This window comes from Ovis canadensis, chromosome 4, assembly GCF_042477335.2.
Source record: "Ovis canadensis isolate MfBH-ARS-UI-01 breed Bighorn chromosome 4, ARS-UI_OviCan_v2, whole genome shotgun sequence".
NCBI classification, from domain to species: domain Eukaryota; kingdom Metazoa; phylum Chordata; class Mammalia; order Artiodactyla; family Bovidae; genus Ovis; species Ovis canadensis.
Window position 1 is genome coordinate 62,004,039 of NC_091248.1, and position 23,106 is coordinate 62,027,144.

The window sequence follows — 23,106 nt, forward strand, 5'->3', positions numbered from 1 at the left end:
AAGTCATGAGTTCAAATTTCCCAAGCTGATTCATAGTTTTTAATCTTAAGTATTTTTTTCAGAGTCTGCACATTACATTTGTTTAATATAAAGTTTGTTAAGTCATGGGTTTCTCTCCATAGCCCCACACTTCTTTCTCATTTATTATTGAAGAAACTAGGCCATTTGTCTTACAGAGATTTCCATATGGTGTTGTGTGGCATAATTCCTCTGTCTGTATTTTCTAAAGAGGCTAGATTAAACTCTGGTTTGTGTTTTCTTTTCGTCACTTGTTTTGTCTTGTTTATTTGTGAGAAAGCCAATTTTTAGTTGGCTCTCTTGTTATGATATTAAGATGAATTAGTGGGTTCAGGTATTGTCAGCCTGATCTACCCTTTAATTTCTCCATTAGACTTTCCTCTAGTGGTTTCAGCAGCTACTGATGGTCATGACTTGGTTCCATTATTTTATTAGAGGTTGGGAAATGCAGCATTCTGTCATTTGTTTGTTTGTTACCTGGAATTCTGTGTAGAACTCTGTCACATAATCATTGTGGTTAACCTGAGGTACGGTTCATAGGAGGCAAACAGTATAAATGCTTGCTTCTTTATTTTTCTTTACCAATTTTTAGAAGAGCAAACTAGTTTGTTAGTATCTTCCAGATGTAACAACTGGATTATTTTTAGCATTATTGTAAATTAGGTTTAATATATTTTATGTTTTCCAACTGTTTGCCTTTACCTTTTTAATACTCAAACTGTCCTGTATTTAGCTAATGGTAGTCTCAAGTGGCTTTCCTTTTTTTCCCCCTTGACCCTTACAGTTTTTGATAGTTTACTTGTTTTCTGGACACAATATTTCAGGATAAGTTTGTACATGTCCTGCCTTAATTGTGGATTCATCCAGTGTATTATCTCCAGGGAAACTTAGTTCCTTGAATGAGAAATGATACTTACTAATCACATTCTGGAAACTGGGGATCATACTTGTAAGATAAGGAATTTTAAAAAATTGTTTTAACTTGAGATATAGTTGATTGACAATTAATTTCTGCTTTACAGCAAAGTGACTCAGTTATATATATAATTTTTGCTCATATTTTCCATTATGGTTTATCACAGAATACTGATTTTTAGTCACCTGTGCTGTATGACAGAACCTTGTTTACCCATTCTATGTGTAATAGTTTGCAACTACCAACTCCAGACTCCCTTTCCTCCCTCAGCAAATACAAGTCTGTTCTCTTTGAGTCTGTTTCTGTTTCACAGGTAGGCTCGTTTGCGTCATATTTTAGAGTCCACATACGAATTATATCATATGATATTTGTCTCTCTCTGTCTGACTTACTTCACTCAGTACGACAATCTTTAGATCTATCCATGTTACTGTTAATGGCATCTCATTCTTTTTTATGGCTGAGTAGTGTTCCATTGTACGTTTATACCATGTCTTCTTTATCCATTCATCTGTTGATGGATATTTAGGTTGTTTCCATGTCTTGGCTATTATGAATAGTGCTGCTGTGAAGACAAGGGTGCATGCATCTTTTTTTTTTTTAATTTATTTATTTTTTAATTTTAAAATCTTTAATTCTTACATGCGTTCCCAAACATGACCCCCCCCTCCCACCTCCCTCCCCACAACATCTCTCTGGGTCATCCCCATGCACCAGCCCCAAGCATGCTGCACCCTGCGTCAGACATGGACTGGCAATTCAATTCTTACATGATAGTATACATGTTAGAATTCCCATTCTCCCAAATCATCCCACCCTCTCCCTCTCCCTCTGAGTCCAAAAGTCCGTTATACACATCTGTGTCTTTTTTCCTGTCTTGCATACAGGGTCATCATTGCCATCTTCCTAAATTCCATATATATGTGTTAGTATACTGTATTGGTGTTTTTCTTTCTGGCTTACTTCACTCTGTATAATTGGCTCCAGTTTCATCCATCTCATCAGAACTGATTCAAATGAATTCTTTTTAATGGCTGAGTAATACTCCATTGTGTATATGTACCACAGCTTTCTTATCCATTCATCTGCTGATGGACATCTAGGTTGTTTCCATGTCCTGGCTATTATAAACAGTGCTGCAATGAACATTGGGGTACATGTGTCTCTTTCAATTCTGGTTTCCTCGGTGTGTATGCCCAGAAGTGGGATTGCTGGGTCATAAGGTAGTTCTATTTGCAATTTTTTAAGGAATCTCCACACTGTTCTCCATAGTGGCTGTACTAGTTTGCATTCCCACCAACAGTGTAGCAGGGTTCCCTTTTCTCCACACCCTCTCCAGCATTTATTGCTTGCAGATTTTTGGATCGCAGCCATTCTGACTGGTGTGAAGTGGTACCTCCTTGTGGTTTTGATTTGCATTTCTCTAATAATGAGTGATGTTGAGCATCTTTTCATGTGTTTGTTAGCCATCCGTATGTCTTCTTTGGAGAAATGTCTATTTAGTTCTTTGGCCCATTTTTTGATTGGGTCGTTTATTTTTCTGGAGTTGAGCTGCATAAGTTGCTTGTATATTTTTGAGATTAGTTGTTTGTCAGTTGCTTCATTTGCTATTATTTTCTCCCATTCAGAAGGCTGTCTTTTCACCTTGCTTATATTTTCCTTTGTTGTGCAGAAGCTTTTAATTTTAATTAGATCCCATTTGTTTATTTTTGCTTTTATTTCCAGAATTCTGGGAGGTGGATCATAGAGGATCCTGCTGTGAATTATGTCTGAGAGTGTTTTGCCTACATTCTCCTCTAGGAGTTTTATAGTTTCTGATCTTACATTTAGATCTTTAATCCATTTTGAGTTTATTTTTGTGTACGGTGTTAGAAAGTGATCTAGTTTCATTCTTTTACAAGTGGTTGACCAAAAGCAATTTACAAATTCAATGCAATCCCTGTCAAGCTACCAGCCACATTTTTCACAGAACTAGAACAAATAATTTCAAGATTTGTATGGAAATACAAAAAACCTCGAATAGCCAAAGCAATCTTGAGAAAGAAGAATGGAACGGGAGGAATCAACTTGCCTGACTTCAGGCTCTACTACAAAGCCACAGTCATCAAGACAGTATGGTACTGGCACAAAGACAGACATATAGATCAATGGAACAAAATAGAAAGCCCAGAGATAAATCCACACACATATGGACACCTTATCTTTGACAAAGGAGGCATGCATCTTTTTGAATTATAGTTTTATCCAGATATATGCCTAGGAATGAGACTGCTGGATCATACAGCAACTCTAGTTTTTATTTATTGGGAAACCTCCATACTGTTTTCCATAATGGCTGTACCAATTTATATTCCTACTAACAGTGTAAGAAGGTTCCCTTTTTTTCTACACCCTCTCCAGCATTTGTTATTTGCAGACTTAGGTAAAAAAATTTTAATAATGAGAAAAGAAGCTGGCCATGTTAGCCATGCTAGCAGAAAGGATGAATTCAAAGCAAGGCAAAGCGAGCGTGAGGTCCTTAGAAATAGTTTAGGATATTGGAGGGAAACTGTATTCCATGCTGTGAGGGGAAGATGAGAATCCAGATTGTCATAATGTGAGAAACACTTTAATTGTGTCATTATTTTGTACTCTTAACAAGAAAAGTAATGTCCATTAAAAAAGAAAAGAAGCACAAAGAAGTTAGTAACTTCCCAAGGTTACACAGCTAATAACTGCTAAGTCAAGATTCAAACCTGGGCAGTCTGGCTTCAGAGTTTGTTTTTAACCAGGATTTTATACTGTGTTCACCCTACCAAGCATCAGTTTTCTAAAATGTTAAAAAAAAAAAAAGGAAAAAGGCAATAGTAATAGTATTTACTGCATAGAGTTATTGTGAAGGTTGAATTTAAGACTCAATATAGTATTTAGCATATAGTAGCACATGCTGAGAAGGACATGGCAACCCACTCCAGTACTCTTGCCTGGAAAATCCCATGGATGGAGGGGCCTGGTAGGGTTCAGTCCACGAGGTCACAAACAGTCAGACACATCTGAGCTACTTCACTTCACTTTCATGCACTGGAGAAGGGAATGGCAACCCACTCCAGTATTCTTGCCTGGAGAATCCCAGGGACAGAGGAGCATAGTGGGCTACCGTCTATAGCATCGCACGGAGTCGGACACGACTGAGGCGACTTAGCAGCAGCAGCAGCTGCAACCTCTCAACATATGTGATTTTATTTTCCTGAGTATAATATAGAAATTAGTATAACAGCCCATATAACAACACATCTGCTCCTATTACAGTGTACCTATTAAATATTAGTATGAAATCCAAAGGAAGTCTTATGTATTAGTATCAAAACCAAAAGGGGATAAATTGAAACCCGAGGGTAACTATAAAGTCAAGAAACTATAAGCAGAAATGTTATTTCATGAGCTTATAAGGCCTCACTTGTGGCTATTTCCAGGTCTCAGAAAGTAGTTGGAGATTTGTTTTCCTTATCATACATATGCTTAAAGAAATGTACCAATGCTTTCTCAAATGCTATTCAAACAGGGAAAAACCTGAAAGCATCCTAAATATTGACAGGGAGTCAAATAAACTGTAATTCATTCCTGAAAGAGAACAGTATGCAGTCATTAAAATGATGGGCAATACCTAATGATAGAGAAAAAGGTTCATTACATATAAAGTTTGTTTAAACAATGCATTGTGCATGAGTCTATTATCTGTGCACATACACAACGAAAACTAAAAAGAATATGCATCAAAATTTTAAGTGGTCACCTCTGAAAAGAAGACAAAAGATAATTTTTTTCTTTTTGTATCTCATGAATTTTCTACAAAACAAACAAACAAAAACCCAAGATATAGTGTAATAACCAAAAGCTCAATCCTTCAGCAAATGGTGACGGCTCTATTTATGAAATATATTCAGAACTTGGTTAACTTTTCCCACCATCATCACAACATCCTCATCTAAGCCACTATTACTTCTTGCCTGAATTAAATGCTAACAGTCTTCTAAGTTGATCCTCTTACTTCAGTCTCTGCCTCTTCTTCAATCTATTTTCCACATCAGCCAGGGCCATCTTTTAAAAATGTAAGGCAGAAAACTTTATCATCTGCTCAAAACTCTCTACTGGCTTCTGAGTTCTCTCCAAATACAACGTTTATATAGTGGTCTACAAGATCCTTTCCTCCTTTAAAACTTCCGATCTCATGTAGCTACTTTTTCCCCTGCCAAAACTCTTTACACAAATGTTCTCCCTGTTATTCTTTAAAGACATGGAATAAACTCCTTCAGAACCTGTGTACTATTTCCTCTGCTTGGAATACATGGTTAGCTTCCTACTCCACAGCTCCCTGTTCCAATGTGACCTTATCAGAAAAGCCTTTTCCTAACCACACTATGTTAAAAAAACAGTGCCCGTCCCACTCCACACAATCAGTTCTATTTGTACTGATCTATTTTTCCTCCATTGTAATGAACAGTGCCTGACAGCACTTCATTATTTGTTTGTCCATTTTTCTCTACAATGTAAACTCAAAGAGAGCAGGCACTGTTTTGCTCAAGGTTACACACATCTAGCAAATAGATGGAATTCAGTGCAAGTCCTATACTGTTGAACACTGACATAATGCCTCCCATGGATTAATCCAGGGCCTTGAATCAGGCCACCCATAATCAGGATCATAACTATCCATGGAATTTTTTTTCCACGAAGAAAGATATATGAAAAGGAATTTAGTTGTATATATGAAGAGTCTGGTATAATGTCCATACATAGTTTGGTATCTTTAGTTAAGAGTTAAAAAGTTAAGAAAGAAGAATACTACTTCAGCATAAATATATATGAATATACAGTGAGAACACAAGGCCAGGAAATGAGTCCTGGGATATCCCATATATCCATATTTTGAATTAGAAAAAAGAAACAGGACACACACAACTGAATCAACAGAATAAAAAGGCCAGAAGCAGACTTGTGTATAGAGACAAACTGTATCTAACAGAACTGGCTTTATAGGGCACTAAGGAAAGGAGAATGGTGGTTTTAAAGAAACATCCACAAACTCCTTGATACTCTTCCCCTCAGAAGGTAGAGATTAATCTCCACCTACCCCACTTAAATGTGGATAGAACAGTGACTTGCTTCTAGTGAACAGAATACGGTAGAAGGAATGCGATGTCCTTTCTGAGATTAGGTAATAGAGAGACTGCAGTTTTTGTCTTCATTTCTCACTCCCTTGAATCATCTGCTTTGGGGTACACTACAAACTATTAGATATTTGCAAAAATGTTACAAATGATTAGAATTTACTAGCATATAGATCTAGGACAGACTCTTGCTCATGCATACCACATGACAAGCATTAAGAATGTTCACAGTAATATTGTTTATAATATCAGAATATGGGGAGAGGAGAAGCAACCAGAAAGCAGACAAAATATATTGGTATACAGTACTTATGGCAGTAAGTGAAGAGGAACTAAAAAGCCTCTTGATGAAAGTGAAAGAGGAGAGTGAAAAAGTTGGCTTAAAGCTCAACATTCAGAAAACGAAGATCATGGCATCTGGTCTCATCCCTTCATGGGAAACAGATGGGGAACCAGTGGAAACAGGGTCAGAATTTATTTTGGGGGGCTCCAAAATCACTGCAGATGGTGACTGCAGCCATGAAATTAAAAGACACTTGCTCCTTGGAAGGAAAGTTATGACCAAACTAGATAGCATATTAAAAAGCAGAGACATTTACTTTGCCAACAAAGGTCTGTCTAGTCAAGGCTATGGTTTTTCCAGTGGTCATGTATGGCTGTGAGAGTTGGACTGTGAAGAAAGCTAAGCGCAAAAGAATTGATGCTTTTGAACTGTGGTGTTGGAGAAGACTCTTGAGAGTCCCTTGGACTACAAGGAGATCCAACCAGTCCATCCTAAAGGAGACCAGTCCTGGGTGTTCACTGGAAGGACTGATGCTAAAGCTGAAACTCCAATACTTTGGCCACCTCATGCAAAGAGTTGACTCATTGGAAAAGACCCTGATGCTGGGAGGGACTGGGGGCAGGAGGAGAAGGGGACGACAGAGGATGAGATGGCTGGATGGCATCACCGACTCGATGCACGTGAGTTTGGGTGAACTCCGGGAGTTGGTGATGGACAGGGAAGCCTGGCGTGCTGTGATTCATGGGGTCGCAAAGAGTTGGACATGAATGAGCAAGTAACACTTCTTGTGTACATCACTCCTGCCACTATCTTTGTTCAGGCCCTCACCATTTTTCCCTTGGACTAACCCAACAGACTCTTCACTTTTAAACTCATTCTTAATGCCATCCATCTTTTACTGTGGGCTCTAGAGCTGCAGTCTCCATTAAGGTGCCATAAGCCACATGTGGCTACTGAGCACTTTAAAAATGGCTAGCCTGACCTGAGATGGTTGTACGTGTAAAATATACCATGGTTTATGAAGAGTTAGTACGAAAAAAAGAATGCAAAATATCTCATCAAAAACTTTATAGTGATTACTTGTTGAAACAATAATATTTTGGATATATTGGGTTAAACAAAATGTATTATTAAAACTAACCTCCCGTTTATTACTTTTTAGTGTGGCTAGTGGAATGCTTAAAGGTACTCTACGGCTGGCATCTGTAGTCTGCACTGTTTCTATGGCACAGAGCTGTTTAGAGTGACGTCATACTGATACGAAATAAAAATCTGGTCGTGTCATTCCCATGGTTGAGATTTCATGGTTGAGAAAACATATAAAGCCCGAAGTTCTTAATTTGGCATAAGAGGCAGGGCTGAGAGGCATAGCCTCAACGTTACCTTTCTAGATTTATACACTGTACTCCGTGCGAGGGCCTATACAATTCTGTCATATTGCACTGTATACTTACTGTTTCTGAAACACACCAAGTATTTATGTCTTGAATGTATGTTTTTTTTTTCTGCCAGGATTTCCCCCTCCGTCCCCACCCTGCATCTCTAATAAGCTCATCTGTTAAGGCCCTGTCCGATTCCTTGTGGTGGAAATATTCTGACTACTAGGCTGCCAGACTTGAGCTCATTACTTCTGTTATAGGCATTTTTGTGTATCTTGCTTATTAAAAAAAAAAAAAAAACCCAAAATAATAAAAACTAGTTTGCCACTTAAGACAAAAATTAGTTAATAAATGGCACACTGTACCACAGCTTATTGCTTTTAAGATTATTGCCTTTACCCCTCCCTTGGCAGACTATCGTATCTTTGCATTCTTGGGTTTTCAGTGCTTACCTAGAAGAAGGCCTGACATACACCAAATGCTAAGTAACTGCTTAACTAAAGGGAAAAAAAATACTCAATAATGTAGATATAAAATAATATTTCAAGTCTTACATATTCATCATTTCAAGTTTGTCATTTTGTTATGAAGATAAATAAATGTCATGTTTGTCATTTTGGTCTTTATTTTATGGGAAAAAAGGGATGAGGCACACACTTTTTACTAAATGAAGTACAAACAATCTGAGGGTAAGCTATCCAATCATCTCACCTTTCCCTGTATTGTACTAGTACTTTGATTTCAATTAGAACTTATATTCTGGCAGCCCACGGGTGAAACCTGGCCTGAAAACAGATTTATGGTCTTCCCAGTATTCATGAAAAATGTGAATCTGTTGTGAGTATTATCAGCATGCTGCACATGAAAATTTGGATTTCCCGCATGTGAATGGGGAAACAAAGTTATGGCAACATCAGACCTATATTCCCATAAAGTGACAGTCCCATAGAAATGAGTGACAGATGACACTTAAGAAATGGAATATGCTTTCCAGATTGCTGTCACTTTCTATCATCTCTCCACCCCTCAGAATGCATGTTAGTTACCAGTAATCAATGAATTATATTATTCTTTCTTCTTCCAAAGAGCTTGTTATACTCATTTACTTTACGAGGGGTTCCAATATGCATTTCAGTTTGTACTTCTAGTCTAAAATGAGTTGTGGTGGTATGCTGATTTACACTTCCTTGCCACTTAGGAAACTAATCTTACCCCCCGCCCCCACTCTATCCCATTAAGAATGACTGAAACCGCTGACATAAAATTCCACTTGTAGGGTAATGACTAAGAATCCAGGCACAGGATGAGAGCAAGCTTCCATTCAGGTCAAAAGGTCCCATATTCACGATGACAGTCTAGAGTTCCACTCACCTCTCTGGCCCATTGGACCCACATTAGAGACACAACAGATGCCTCATTGATTTAGATATTTGTAACTCATACATACTTTAGACTGGCCCTCCAGAATACTACTCTCGAAAGTAGACTGGAGTACTCAATTTAAATGGTGTACAAGAAGAAAATGTGTCTATTTATATCTACTCTTAGACTTAAACAAGGAAGTAAAGCTTCATTAAATTTAATATACTGCTGAAACCCATGTTGGGCCTGTATGTCAGAGAGTCAGCTGCTGGGACAGTATGTGGGGTATCCTGAAGGTAAGGGAGTCCCATAACATAGGACAGACAGTGATACCATCACCCATTCTTCTATTTCAGAGTTCATGTATCATAATGTGAGTGTTCATGGCAAGTTGACTTTATAGAATAAACTATTTACTTTTAACCAAACTAACCTTCACAAAATGGACTAGTGGCTTAAAAATGTCTTCACAGAAACTACTCAGTAACAATACAAAAACTCATGTCCAAGAGCATTAATACTCTTTGTGAATTGGATTCACCAGCCATATGACCAGGTTAAAAAAAGATTCTACTTAATCAGAAAAAGTTGGGGGAAAAAAATTATTAGACAAATACCTGAAATAAGGGTTTTTAAAAATCTGAATGAAATTTAATGAGAGTATATAATATGCCTTAAGATAACGACATAGTAAAACATGCATCTGGGGCTTTGTCTATAAAATCTTATACTGATAGTTAGCCAGAGTCCCAGTTCCAGCTCCTACTCCCAGACACTGCACAGCTCACAGAAGATCCTACTGACGAACATTGGTACTCATCTAATTTACAGATATCTTTTACATGTTTTTAGTTGCACGGTCCTCTGCTATTTCGTTTCATGACTGAGCTATTCAGGAAAATTATATAACTGAAATCTTCAGAAATAGACCTAAAAGTATACTGTAAATGAAGGTCTATGTCCAAAATCAATGCATGCTGTTTTACTAAATCAGATGACCATTCAGTATTTTAGATGAACCATCATAGCATGTCTGCTTTTACAGTCAGTCAGATTAGATGCCTAGAGCCAAGGTACTGATTTTGCTAAGTCAAGGTCTGAAGCATTTATTAAAGATATAAAAAACATTTTGTTACTAATGTTAATATTTCAGTTTCTTTCCACTGTGCACTGAGCAGTAAAGTCAGTTTCAAAGTGCTTCAATTTCACTTTTCTATTATTTCCATCTGTTTGAAAAGTACAATCACAGAAAGTTCTAAATAGCCTGCTACTAATGCTAAGTCACTTCAGTCGTGTCCAACTCTGCGCGACCCCATAGACGGCAGCCCACCAGGCTCCCCCATCCTTGGGATTCTCCAGGCAAGAACACTGGAGTGGGTTGCCATTGCCTTCTCCAATGCGTGAAAGTGAAAGTGAAGTCACTCAGTCCTGTCTGACTCTTAGCAACCCCATGGACTGCAGACTACCAGGCTCCTCCGTCCATGGGATTTTCCAGGCAAGAGTACTGGAGGGGGTGCCATTGCCTTCTCCAAAATAGCCTGCTAGTAGTTTCCATAAACCGTAAGAATTTGAACCATGAGAAGTAAACCTAAGTTCCTATTGAAAGAAATAGCTAGGTGTTTTTTGCTAACTCTTAATTATTACATGTTGAAAACATATCTATGTCACATTCTTAGACAATTTTTTAGCTGAATATGGAACTAGAAATCTCAGGGGAACCAAAATATACCTATTTTAAAATCATGTCAGACTGTTCTATTATTTTTATGTCTTTTGGAGTGAATCAGTATTCCAACTCTTGATTTGGATGGCTGTCTTTCACTTCACAGAAAAATGAGTATCTGTTCAGTTCAGTTCAGTCGCTCAGTCGTGTCCGACTCTTTGCGACCCCATGAGGCGTGCCCAGGGAAGCACGCCAGGCCTCCCTGTCCATCACCAACTCCTGGAGTTCACTCAGACTCACGTCCATCGAGTCCGTGATGCCATCCAGCCATCTCATCCTCTGTCGTCCCCTTCTCCTCCTGCCCCCAATCCCTCCCAGCATCAGAGTCTTTTCCAATGAGTCAACTCTTTGCATGAGGTGGCCAAAGGACTGGAACTTCAGCTTTAGCATCATTCCTTCCAAAGAAATCCCAGGGCTGATCTCCTTCAGAATGGACTGGTTGGATCTCCTTGAAGTCCAAGGGACTCTCAAGAGTCTTCTCCAACACCACAGTTCAAAAGAATCAATTCTTTGGCACTCAGCTTTCTTCACAGCCAACTCTCACATCCATACATGACCACTGGAAACACCATAGCCTTGACTCGATGGACCTTTGTTGGCAAAGTAATGTCTCTGCTTTTCAATATGCTATCTAGGTTGGTCATAACTTTTCTTCCAAGGGGTAAGTGTCTTTTAATTTCATGGCTGCAATCACCACCTGCAGTGATTTTGGAGCCCCCCAAAATAAAGTCTGACCCTGTTTCCACTGTTTCCCCATCTATTTGCCATGAAGTGATGGGACCAGATGCCATGATCTTCGTTTTCTGAATGTTGAGCTTTAAGCCAACTTTTTCACTCTCCTCTTTCACTTTCATCAAGAGGCTTTTTAGTTCCTCTTCACTTTCTGCCATAAGGGTTATTGATATTTCTCCTGGCAATCTTGACTCCAGCTTGTGCTTCCTCCAGCCCAGCGATTCCTCATGATGTACTCTGCATATAAGTTAAATAAGCAGGGTGACAGTATACAGCCTTGACGTACTCTGATATAATCTGAGCTTTTAAGTGAACTAGTTTCTTCATGTGTTTCAGGACATTTGATGCAGGCTCAACTTGAGTATGTTATTTCCCCATTTTCCATCTTGGTCTAGTGGTTTTATAAGTAATTTCCCTGCCCAGTAGTTTTATAATCATTTCTAATTCCCTACTTTGCAAACACTGTATCTATATTTTGGGACCCCAAACTACTAACATAGGAGAATATTCAATTTATCACAAAGCAGACCTTAAGCAGGTAGACTGATTAAAGTCTTTGTTAGTACATTAAGTACTCTACTCCATGGAAGTCATAAATCCAAAAAATAGGTTGAAGCTTTTTCTCAGATTTATCTCCCAGATCCAAGAATAGTCCTTCTCCCACCCATATTTCTGTTCCATTGCTGGTCCCCAAAGACATCTACCCTGTATTAGAAAAGCAATTCTCAGTGTGTGTGGTCTGTGGATCCCAAGGAGTACCAAAGACTCTTTCAAGGGGTCTGTGAGGTCAAAAATATTTTCACAATATTATTACATCATTTGCTTTTTACACTGTGTTGGCATTTGCGCTGATCCAACACAAAAGCACTGATGGGTAAAACTGCTAGGCTTCAGTAAGAATCAGCAAAAGCATCAAACTGTCAGTTCATTGCCATGCACTTGCAGTTAATGAAAAAAGCCAGTTTTACTTGAAAGTGTCTTTGATGAAACAGAAAAATCATTACTTTTATTAAATCCTGACTCTTGCGTCTTCTTAAAATTCTGTGGGATGAAACAAGATGTGCAAATACTTTTACTACTGAAAAGACAAGCTAAGGACTGCAAGTAAATATTTGTAAACAATGCAACTGACAAGGGTTTAATTTTCAAAATATACGAACTGCTCACACAACTCCATAACAAAAAGTAACCTAATCAAAAATGGGCAGAAGACCTAAATAGACATTTCTCCAAAGAAGACATACAGATGGCCAATAGGTACCTGATAGATGTTCAGCTTCGCTAATTATCAGGGAACTGCAAATAATGTAGTATCACCTCACACTAGTCAGAATGGCAGTCATCAAAAAGTCTACAAATAAACGCTGGAGAGAATGTGGAGAAAAGGCAATTTTCTCATATTATTGGTGGGAATGTAAACTGGTGCAGTCACAGAAAACAGCATGGAGGTTCTTAAGAAAACTAAAAACAGAGTTGCCATTGATCTGGCAATCCCACTCCTGAGTATATACCTGGAGAAAACTCGAATTTGAAAATGCTCCAATGCTCGTAGCAGCACCATTTACATAGCCAAGATATGAAAGCAACTTAAATGTTCATTGACTGATGAATGGATAAAGAAGATGTAGTCTATAAATAGAATGGAAAGCTACTCAGCCATAAGAGAATGAAATAATGCATATAATGCCATTTGCAGCAACTTGGATAGACTAGAGATTATCAGACTAAATGAAGTAAGTCAGAAAGAGAAAGACAAATATCATAAGAAATCACCTAAATGTGGAATCTAAAAGTATGATACAAATAAACACAAAAAACAGAAAGAGACTCACAGACATAAGAAACAAACTTATAGTTACCAAAGAAGAGGCAGGGAGAAATAAATTAGGAGTTTGGGATCAGCAGATACACACTACTATAGAAAACATAAACATAAGGTCCTACTGTTTAGCACGGAGAACTATAATACACTGTAATAAACTATAATGGAAATGAAAAAGAATATATGTATGTATAACTGAATCACTTTGCTGTACACCAGAAACTAAAACAACAATTTAAATTAACTATAGTACTTTAATAACAAATGAACAAACAAAAATCACTTTTACTGCATACCGAAATACAATGGTTGTCTCCAGGGAGAACATTTAAGCAACTGAGTTGTTCCCTGAAATAGTCACTTTTTTCGTTGAATACGAGTTTTACTTGAAAGAATGAGTAATAGACATAATATAGTTATTCAGACTCAGATATCTGTCAGATCTTTTTTTTTTTAATGAATAGAATGAGCCTTTCACTTTAAGAAAAACCAGCCACATTTGTTGTCACTGGTGTACTCTAACTTTCAAGTGATTATTTTAAAATAAAATTTTTTTTTCAAATCTCAGCTTAAATTTCTAATATGGTAAATACTGACCGATATAACCTACATACACAAAAATTCTTTGGGGTGCTCAATATTTAGGTGTTTAAAGGGGTTCTGAGACCAGTGTTTGAGAACACTTTATTATAATACAGCATTGCTCCGTTACCTTAAATTTCCCTTTAATGTTTTATCAGAGGTTGTTATTTGTGTGAGGTAAGTGCATATGTGTATATGTTTGTGCATTCTAAAAGCATATATATATACACACAACATAAATATATATATAGTCTATGGAAAAAACATTTTGTATATCCCATGAGAGTGTTCAAAGTAAATACCGAGAGGATTCCAGGTAGAAGAAATAGAAAGCAAAGGCACGAGGTAAGTCAAATCAGTCTATTCCAAGTTTTACATGTACAGAGAGACGATCTGTTAGGCACAAAATACCATTTGAAATCCTTTTTTCTCCCTTTCCACAATAGAGAAAAAAAGTGAACACAAATGGCAAGGTTAAGAGAAAGATTAAGTTCCTTAAAATGCAGTCAGTGTCATAGACTGATAGCCTAAAAATTTAAGTATTAAGCAAATGGATGAAACAAACATGAGTCTAAATATGCCTCATCCCCTGTACTCTGTAATACAATCTGTATGTTCTGTTGTGTTCTTCTGTGCTATATTATGAACCACAAAATTACAATAAAACATGGTCCCTGTTTGCAAAAATCTTAGTGGTCTACTTGGGATGATTATTCTATATAAACTAGCACCTATTTCTAAAAGTAGGCTGTTTAAACAAATTGACATATGTAATGCTCAAATGGTTGTATGTTTTCTTAATCATTGTTTTTCACACTAACTTTCCTGGAGAATAATTAACCCCAAAGCGATGGGGTTGCAAAGGAGTCAGACCGAGGGACTAAACAATAATGCTTTTAAATGTTCTTTTGAATTTGCTCATTAATTATAAGTATAAAATCAGAAAAAAAATTCAAACTTGATAAATGAATCAAGAAAACCCTACTTGTTTTAACTTCTAAGATCTAGTAGAAACATAAATGTAACAAGAAAAAAATACATTAGGAATCTTACATTTTTGTTTCTTAAACTTGAAATTTTTGCTAATCTTTTCATTAACTTTATTAAAAGACCAATCAGAAACACAAATGGAAGTTACTGAAAAGCCTAAGAACAGACTTTTGTGTCCAGGATATAGTAATCACAACCATGGGATACTGGGCAAGTTATTTAATTTCTCTAAACCTCAGTAACATGGAGATAACAGTTTCATATATATTATATGCATAGTAGCTGCAGTTTAGAAGCAAAGTAGAAATGCTTCTGCTTTGGCAACTGGATTTTTATCCTGTCAATAAATATTTCCTGGGCACTTGTCTTCATGTCTCCGAGGCCTTCAGATTTGTAACCCCTTGAAAGTTATATATTATCAGACTGCATCTTAGTCTAACATCTTCTAGAATCTTATTAAAGATAAACTGATTTGGAGAATTATTCTGATAGTAATATTTATAATAAACAGCCTTTATCTAGATTTTATATTTGACTGTAAACTTATTGACTATTTTTAGAAGCAACTCATATATCTTTCAACACCTTATGAAACTTACAATTCATTTAAAACACATTTAAAAATTCCTGCTATGGGAGGTCCCGGAGGCCGGGCTACGCCAAGACCTGCGCGTGAGCAGCTGCGGCGGCGGCAGCATCCAGCGGCGGTGCCAGTAGTTCCAGCCCGTTGCTTTACTTTTAAGCTGCACGAATACAGTCATTATGCCGAAGAGAAAGTCTCCAGAGAATACAGAGGGCAAGGATGGATCCAAAGTAACTAAGCAGGAGCCCACCAGACGGTCAGCCAGGTTGTCAGCGAAACCTGCTCCCCCCAAACCTGAACCTAAACCAAGAAAAACATCTGCTAAGAAAGAACCGGCAGCAAAGGTTAGCAAAGGTGTTAAAGGGAAGAAGGAGGAGAAGCAGGACGCTGGAAAGGAAGGCCCCGCAGCACCGTCTGAAAATGGTGACACTAAAGCTGAAGAGGCACAGAAAACTGAATCTGTAGCTAACGAGGGAGAATGAATGGTCATGAAAATTGGGGTTGATTTTATGTACCTCTTGGGACAACTTTTAAAAGCTATTTTTACCGAGTATTTTGTAAATGCTAATTTTTTAGGACTCTACTAGTTGGCATACAAAAATATATAAGGATGGACATTTTACCTTCTCATAGTCGTGCTTTTTGGAAATTTCCATCATCCTTGAGTAAAATAAATACCAGTTTAATATTGGAAGCTGTCTATAAAATTGATTTCAGTATTCCATGCTCTCGCTTTAAAATTTTAGTCCTGTGCATTCTGTGGTGCTTTTACTGTGCATATTCGAATTTTTTCATGCCGTTTTTCTAGAGCAATAATCAGTGGTGCTTTTGTACCTAGGTTTTATGTGATTTTAATGAAACATGGATAGTTGTGGCCACCTGCTGATTATTTGTGGTTTAAAATAAAAGGTTTTCCTGCCTGCAAAAAAAAAAAAAAAAAATTCCTGCTATGGGCCTTTCTCTTCTGGAACTTTGTCTTATCTCTCTCAGCTTCTGTTTTAAACCTTCTATTCAAAAGTTTCTTCTCTACAGTGTACACACACATTCAATCTTTCCCATCTTTAAAATAGGTTTCCACCCAGGCTTTCCTGCTGGCTCAGATGGTAAAGAATCTGCCTGCAATCCTGGAGAACTAGGCTCAATCCCTGGGTCCAGAAGAGCCCCTGGAGAAGGGAATGGCAACCCACTCCAGTATTCTTGCCTGGAGAATTCTATCGATAGAGGAGCCTGCCGGGTTACAGGAGGTCGCAGAGAGTTGGACACGACTGAGTGACTAACACTTTCATTCTCTCCCATCTTCACAGTCAAATAGTGGTCTACCCTCACTGTATTCTCTTTCTTACATACATCCATTTGGTCTACTATCATCTGGTTTCTGATTTTACCAAAACTGCTCTTATTAAAGCCTACTGATTACCAAAATCAACAGATGGCATTTTAGTAATTATTTTACTTAACTTATTGCACCTAATCTGCTTCCCTGGTGGCTCAGATGGTAAAGTGTCTGCTTACAATGCGGGACACCCGGGTTCAATCCCGAGAATTGGGAAGATCTCCTGGAGAAGGAAATGGCAACCCACTCCAGTATTCTTGCCTGGAAAACTCCATGGATGGAGGAGCCTGGTGGGCTACAGTCCATGGGGTAGCAAAGAGTTGGACACGAATGAATGACTTCACTTTCACTTTCTTTCACATTGCACCTAATATTGCTGAGTACTCTTCTTGAAATATCTCTAACGGTGAGGTTATTTCTCTCCATTCTCTTAACTATTCCCTTTCCTTTACAATCAAATATTTGCTGAATCTCCAGCCTGTATTTCTTTTAAATTCTAGACCTATATATCTACAGGGTACCACCACTTACATGCTCTAAAGAGACCACAAATTTAATATATCCAAAACCTTATTGACCTCCTACGTAAAATCTGCGGCTTTTCCTTAGTGACCTGTCTTAGTTACATGTGCCACTACTACTCCAAGTCAGAAGCTTGGCAGTCATCTTAGAGTCCCGCCTTTTCTTCATCCTACACATATATTCTTGGGAAGCCCTGGTAACTCAGTAGTAAAGAATTTGCTTGCCCAGTATTCACAACAGCTAGGACATAGAAGCAACCTAGATGTCCACTGGCAGACTAATGGATAAGGAAGTTGTGGTACATACACACAATGAAATATTACTCAGCTATAAAAAAGAATGCATTTGAGTCAGTTCTAACGAGGTGGATGAAACTGGAGCCTATTATACAGGCTGAAGTAAGCCAGAAAGAGAAACACCAATACAGTATATTAACTCACATATATGGAATTTAGAAAGATGGTAACAACGACCCTATATGCAAGAAAGACAGCAAAAGAGACACAGCTGTAAAGAACACTTTTGGACTATGCGGGAGAAGGCGAGGGTAGCATGATTTCAGAGAACAGCACTGAAACATGTGTATTACCATATACAAAACAGATGACCAGTGCAAGTTCGATGCATGAAGCAGGGCACTCAAAGCCTGTGCTCTGGGACACCCCAGAGGGATGGGTGGGGAAGGAGGTAGGAGGGAGGTTCAGGATGGGGGGACACGTGCACCTGTAGCTGATTCATGTCAAAGTATGGCAAAAACCACCACAACATTGTAAAGTTCAGTTCAGTTCAGTCACTCAGTCGTGTCCGACTCTTTGCGACCCCGTGAATTGCAGCACGCCAGGCCTCCCTGTCCCTCACCAACACCCGGAGTTCACTCAGACTCACGTCCATCAAGTCAGTGATGCCATCCAGCCATCTCATCTTCTGTCGTCCCCCTCTCCTCCTGCCCCCAATCCCTCCCAGCATCAAAGTGTTTTCCAGTGAGTCAACTCTTCACATGAGGTGGCCAAAGTACTGGAGTTTCAGCTTTAGCATCATTCCTTCCAAAGAAATCCCAGGGCTGATCTCCTTCAGAATGGACTGGTTGGATCTCCTTGCAGTCCAAGGGACTCTCAAGAGTCTTCTCCAACACCACAGTTCAAAAGCATCAATTCTTTGGCGCTCAGCCTTCTTCACAGTCCAACTCTCACATCCATACATGACCACTGGAAAAACCATAGCCTTGACTAGATGGACCTTAGTCAGCAAAGTAATGTCTCTACTTTTGAATATGCCATCTAGGTTGGTCATAACTTTTCTTCCAAGGAGTAAGCATCTTTTAATTTCACGGCTGCAGTAACTGGCCTCTAATTAAATAAATTAGTTAAAAATTAATAAATAAAATTCAGGAAGAGTTAAAAAAAAAAAAAGAATTCGCCTACAATGTAGGAGATGCGGGTTCAGTCCCTGGATGGGGAAGATCACCTGGAGAAGAAAATGGCAACCCACTTCAGTATTCTTGCCTGAAAAACCCCACGGACAAAGGAGTCTGGTGGGCTACAGTTCATGGGATCAGAGATGGACAAGACTTAGCGACTAAACACATGCAAACACACAAATATATTCTAATTTCTAAACCTCTTGCTTTCTAATTCCACTGCGATTAGTTTTAGGCCTTCAAAAGACCCTGATGCTGGGAAAGATTGAGGGCAGGAGAGAAGGGGACAACAGAGGATGAGATGGTTGGATGGCTTCATTGACTCGATGGACATGGGTCTGGGTGAACTCCAGGAGTTGGTGATGGACAGGGAGGCTTGGCGTGCTGTGGTTCATAGGGTTGCAAAGAGTCGGACACCACTGAGCAACCGAACTGAACTGATACTTCCAACAATAGATTTCCCTTTCTTCAATTATGGCCTTTCCTTTTCAATTCATCCCCTACACTGCTGACAAAATAAAAATTTCTAAAAGGCAAATCTAATTATATTATCCACTTGTTTATTTACTCTTGAATGAGTGAATCCACTACACACAATAGGAATTCTGGTCTTAAGTGGAAGCTGTACAATAAACAATACAAAATTCTGTACCTGCATGTACGCATTCTCTTAAGGGCCTAGATTATCCAAGGGTAACCCAAAGGGTTAAGAAGCACTGGCTCGTAGAATGAACTCCAAAGTATTCAAACTATTTGAAACCTTTCAGAATCATCTCAAACTACCATCTCCCTCCCAGTAAAGACTGCAGTCAACCTCAACTACTTAAGTTCTCAAATAGGGCTCTGCTGCTTCAGCTTTTCACACCACTGAGCATAAGCTCCTCTTTACCTAGAAAGCCATTCCCCACCCATTCCCCAAGTGAACAAGTTCTTTAGTCTATGAAATCCTCTCTACACCTCCAAGCAATTTGATTTCTCCTTCCTTTCACCTACTACACTTAACCTATACCTTTATTATAGTATTGGTCATACAGCATATTTATATTTGTGTTCATGTTTTTTATTAAGTCACAAGGAAAAAAACCACGTTTTATTCACCATTTGTCTGTTAGTGCTTAGCACAGCACTGGTATATAGTACATACTCAAATATTTGTTGAATAAATAATTCTCTACCTCATCAACAATGGATATTCTTTTCATGAAAGAGTCTCTGTATAAAAATGAATTGTTCAAACTGACAGTAGTATTTTCCTAAGCTTAAAAAGGGTATCTTTCAAAAATGTCACCTATGATCATTAATAAACTTACCACTAATATTTTAAAATATAAAGGAAAAAAAGTTGTTTTAAAAAAGATTGATGAATAATGTAAGCACAAATATAAACAACTGACTTCATTTAAGTGAAATTTTAAATTAATTATAAGTTTAATTATAATCCTCAAGAAGACTAAACTACTAGGTGTAAGATTTTTTTCCTTAAACTTGGTATTTGATTAGCCAAGTTAACTGTGTTTTTCCTCTTGCAATGTGAAATTTTTATATACTCAAATGTAATTATCTTTATATTTAAATCTGGACAGATGTTTATAGAACCCTAAATACGTACATTTAGGTGTCTTTAACGCAAACGTTTGTGTGAAATTAGCACAGTTTTCAGAAAACACCAAGTAAAACTTTGGGGGAAACATAGGAAACTTCGGGTGTAGGAAGGAAATCAGACTGAGCATTCATTAGAGAATCTGAGTTTCTGTGTTACCTCCGCAGGTTATTTAAAACAGGAAATCTAAGTTTTTTTCACCATTTTATTATTAACATAAGGGGTTGAAGAGTTACGGATGTAAATATTGCTGGCTACAAAAGCAACCTGCCTGCACACTGAACAGATGCCAGCTGCCTATTAATACGGGCCTGAAAACCAGCACTGGAATATGTACTAGGCCACTAACTCTGAAGGCAGTGCCTGGTGTATTCACTAAGCTCTCCAAAGTGATCATTACCAAGGTCGAAGTAATAAATCTGCTTTGATGTTAATGATTGAGAGTGTCCCCAGGGAAGGACTGAAAGCTGACTGCAGGATGCTGCTGCGAAATACCGAAAACAAACTGGATTCCTAATGTGTTCCCAACATGCGATTCCTAACGTGTGTTTCAGTGGATCAGACTAACAACGCATTTTGTTTGGAGCTTTTCCCCCCACCTCCGCCCGCTTCCCTGTCCCAGTTTATTTTTATCCTTTTTAACTTGGAGCCAATCTTAAAAGCATATTAAGACCCAAGAGCTCGTCAAATCACTTGGAGAAGGCACACCAACTTCTGAGGGAGCGCGGCCTCGAGTCCGCAGGGGACAGAAATGCACTGACTGGCCCCTTCTGCTAGAGGCGCAGAGGCAGCGCCTGCCGGCCTGAGCGCGACTCCAGCCCGGCGGGTTCGGTTAGACCGCAACAGGAAGTTTTCTCTTCCCTTGCGGAAAGCTGTGAAGCCAAAGAGAAATTTGAACCCCCACTCTCCGGGGGACACCCAGAGGAGAGCTGCGGTGTGTGTGTGTAGGGGTGGGGGTGGGGGGCTCCGCCTGGGACAGAGGCAGCCGAGGGACTCGTGATTCAATGCCGACCGCAGCGGCCCCGCCCCGCGCAGGCCCAGGCCTCGGCCTCTCTTCCCCTCCCCGCGCGTCCAGTCCCGTCCAAGCCCGTCCCCGGGGGCGAAGGCGGCTTCGCGGCCCGTGCGGGGCGGGCTGCGCCCCCGTTCCCAGAGCTCCCAGTCTCCTGGCAGAGGGCGCCGGAAGGGGAGCAGGAACCGGAGCGGGCGCGGCGACGCGATTCCCAGCCTCGCCGGCGCAGGCTGCACTCACCCACTCGAGGACTTTGATGAAGCCGAGAGGCTCCTTGAGCGGGTTGAGGTTGAGCTGGAAGGAGGACATCCTCTGAGGGAAGGAGGGAAAGCGTGTTAGGCGGAGGAGGAGGGGGACCGACCAGACACAGCTCCACGGCCGTGAGGAAGGGCAGGAGGGGCGGCTCCGGGAGGCGGGCCTGGGAGGCCGCGGGGCGGGGCGGCGGCGGTTGAGCCGCTTGCCGAGGCGCTGGGGCGGAGACGGAGAGGGGCGGGCACGGGAGGCGAGGGCGGACACGGGCAGGGAAGGGGCGGTGCCTCCCCGAGCCGTACCTGGCCCAGCCGGCTGATCCGCTGGCGAACCAAGTAGATGTTAGACGCCATGCTGCGCGCGCCGCGCCCCCTTCCCTCAAGTCCAGCCTCCGCGCTCGGATTCCTGCCGCGCATGCGCGCGCTCACTCCCACGCCGGCGTAGCTGGGGCCAGTGTTGCTCGCAGCGAAAACCATCCACCGGAAACCTACGGCTTTGGCCCAACAGCTTTGTTATACTGGCTTCCCGTCACTCTTCCCAATGTTTTAGCTAGGTTTATAACATTGACACAAATGAAGGCGCGATTCAAGGCTGGTGCTAGAGACCTTTTATTAAAATGATGGAAAGTTACTGCAGAACAACGGACTTTGAGCGACCACGCTATACAGGGTCTCTCTTAGGAACGTGATTGATCAAACATTCTTACGGAAATTGTTTATTTTCAAACTTACCATTGGAGTCAGGGTTGAACGATTTACAAATAAGGTTATACCTAACAGAAAAAGACTTGGTCCGACAGGCTTCTTCTAACCCATTTACCCACCTCTCCTACCCTGTCAGTCAAGTTTTCTACGTGGGACGCTCTTGGAGTCTCTACAAAAGGCTAATTGCTGCTCCCCATTTGAGAGTCGCCTAGGTGACACCTACCTTCTAGCACCCAGTTATCGGAGCCCCGAAGAAATGATCTTTTTGGCTTTCCTAGTATCTTGGAAGTTCTTGGAGATGAAATGCTGGCCTTTTGGAGTGTATGGTAAAGGGACTAACATCATGTACCCCTAATACGAAAGAAAGGAATCTAGCACAATGGAATTTCAATATACCAGCTTCCAATTATTTACCTATATATACTGATTTTCCAAGCGCTTATCTATGAGTCAGCAGGTTCCTCGCCACTGAAGTTACTCAAGTGTTACTGACCTTCTTTCTAAGAAGCTAATCCTTTCTCATTTGAGACCTATTTACCTCCTTGTTTGTTTCCTAGAGAATGCAGAGAACATGTTTCAATTTCCTGGTCCACAGAGACAATCTTATTCTTTTGATCCTAACTTCCATTCTTCAATCCCTGCACAGTGCCTTATATTCAGTGGATACCTAGTGAATGAGTGTAGATTCCTCTTACCAAACAAGAAGGCTTCAGAGCTGCTCCTTAGGGCAGAATC

At 39.8% G+C, this 23,106-nt stretch overlaps 2 protein-coding genes across 3 annotated transcripts in view; one reads left to right on the plus strand and one right to left on the minus strand.

Moving 5' to 3' along the window:
* SYPL1 (synaptophysin like 1) overlaps nt 1-22,093 on the minus strand; it is a 32,873-nt gene extending 10,780 nt beyond the window's left edge. Inside the window, exons 1-2 of one of the 2 annotated variants that reach the window (XM_069586673.1) lie at nt 21,970-22,093; nt 21,659-21,730 (exon numbers count right to left, since the gene is read on the minus strand). In XM_069586673.1, coding sequence (XP_069442774.1) covers nt 21,659-21,730; nt 21,970-22,083 — 186 coding nt within the window. In that variant the 5' untranslated portion in view covers nt 22,084-22,093. Of the gene's footprint in view, nt 1-21,658; nt 21,801-21,969 lie in introns of those variants that run through there. The other variant, XM_069586674.1, reaches the window with a different exon arrangement.
* Nucleotides 15,627-16,231, plus strand: LOC138438797 (high mobility group nucleosome-binding domain-containing protein 3). Its single transcript, XM_069586675.1, has one exon. The coding sequence runs from the start codon at nt 15,717-15,719 to the stop codon at nt 16,017-16,019; it is 303 nt and encodes a 100-aa protein (XP_069442776.1). The 5' UTR covers nt 15,627-15,716; the 3' UTR covers nt 16,020-16,231.
* Nucleotides 22,094-23,106: the final 1,013 nt, after the last annotated feature.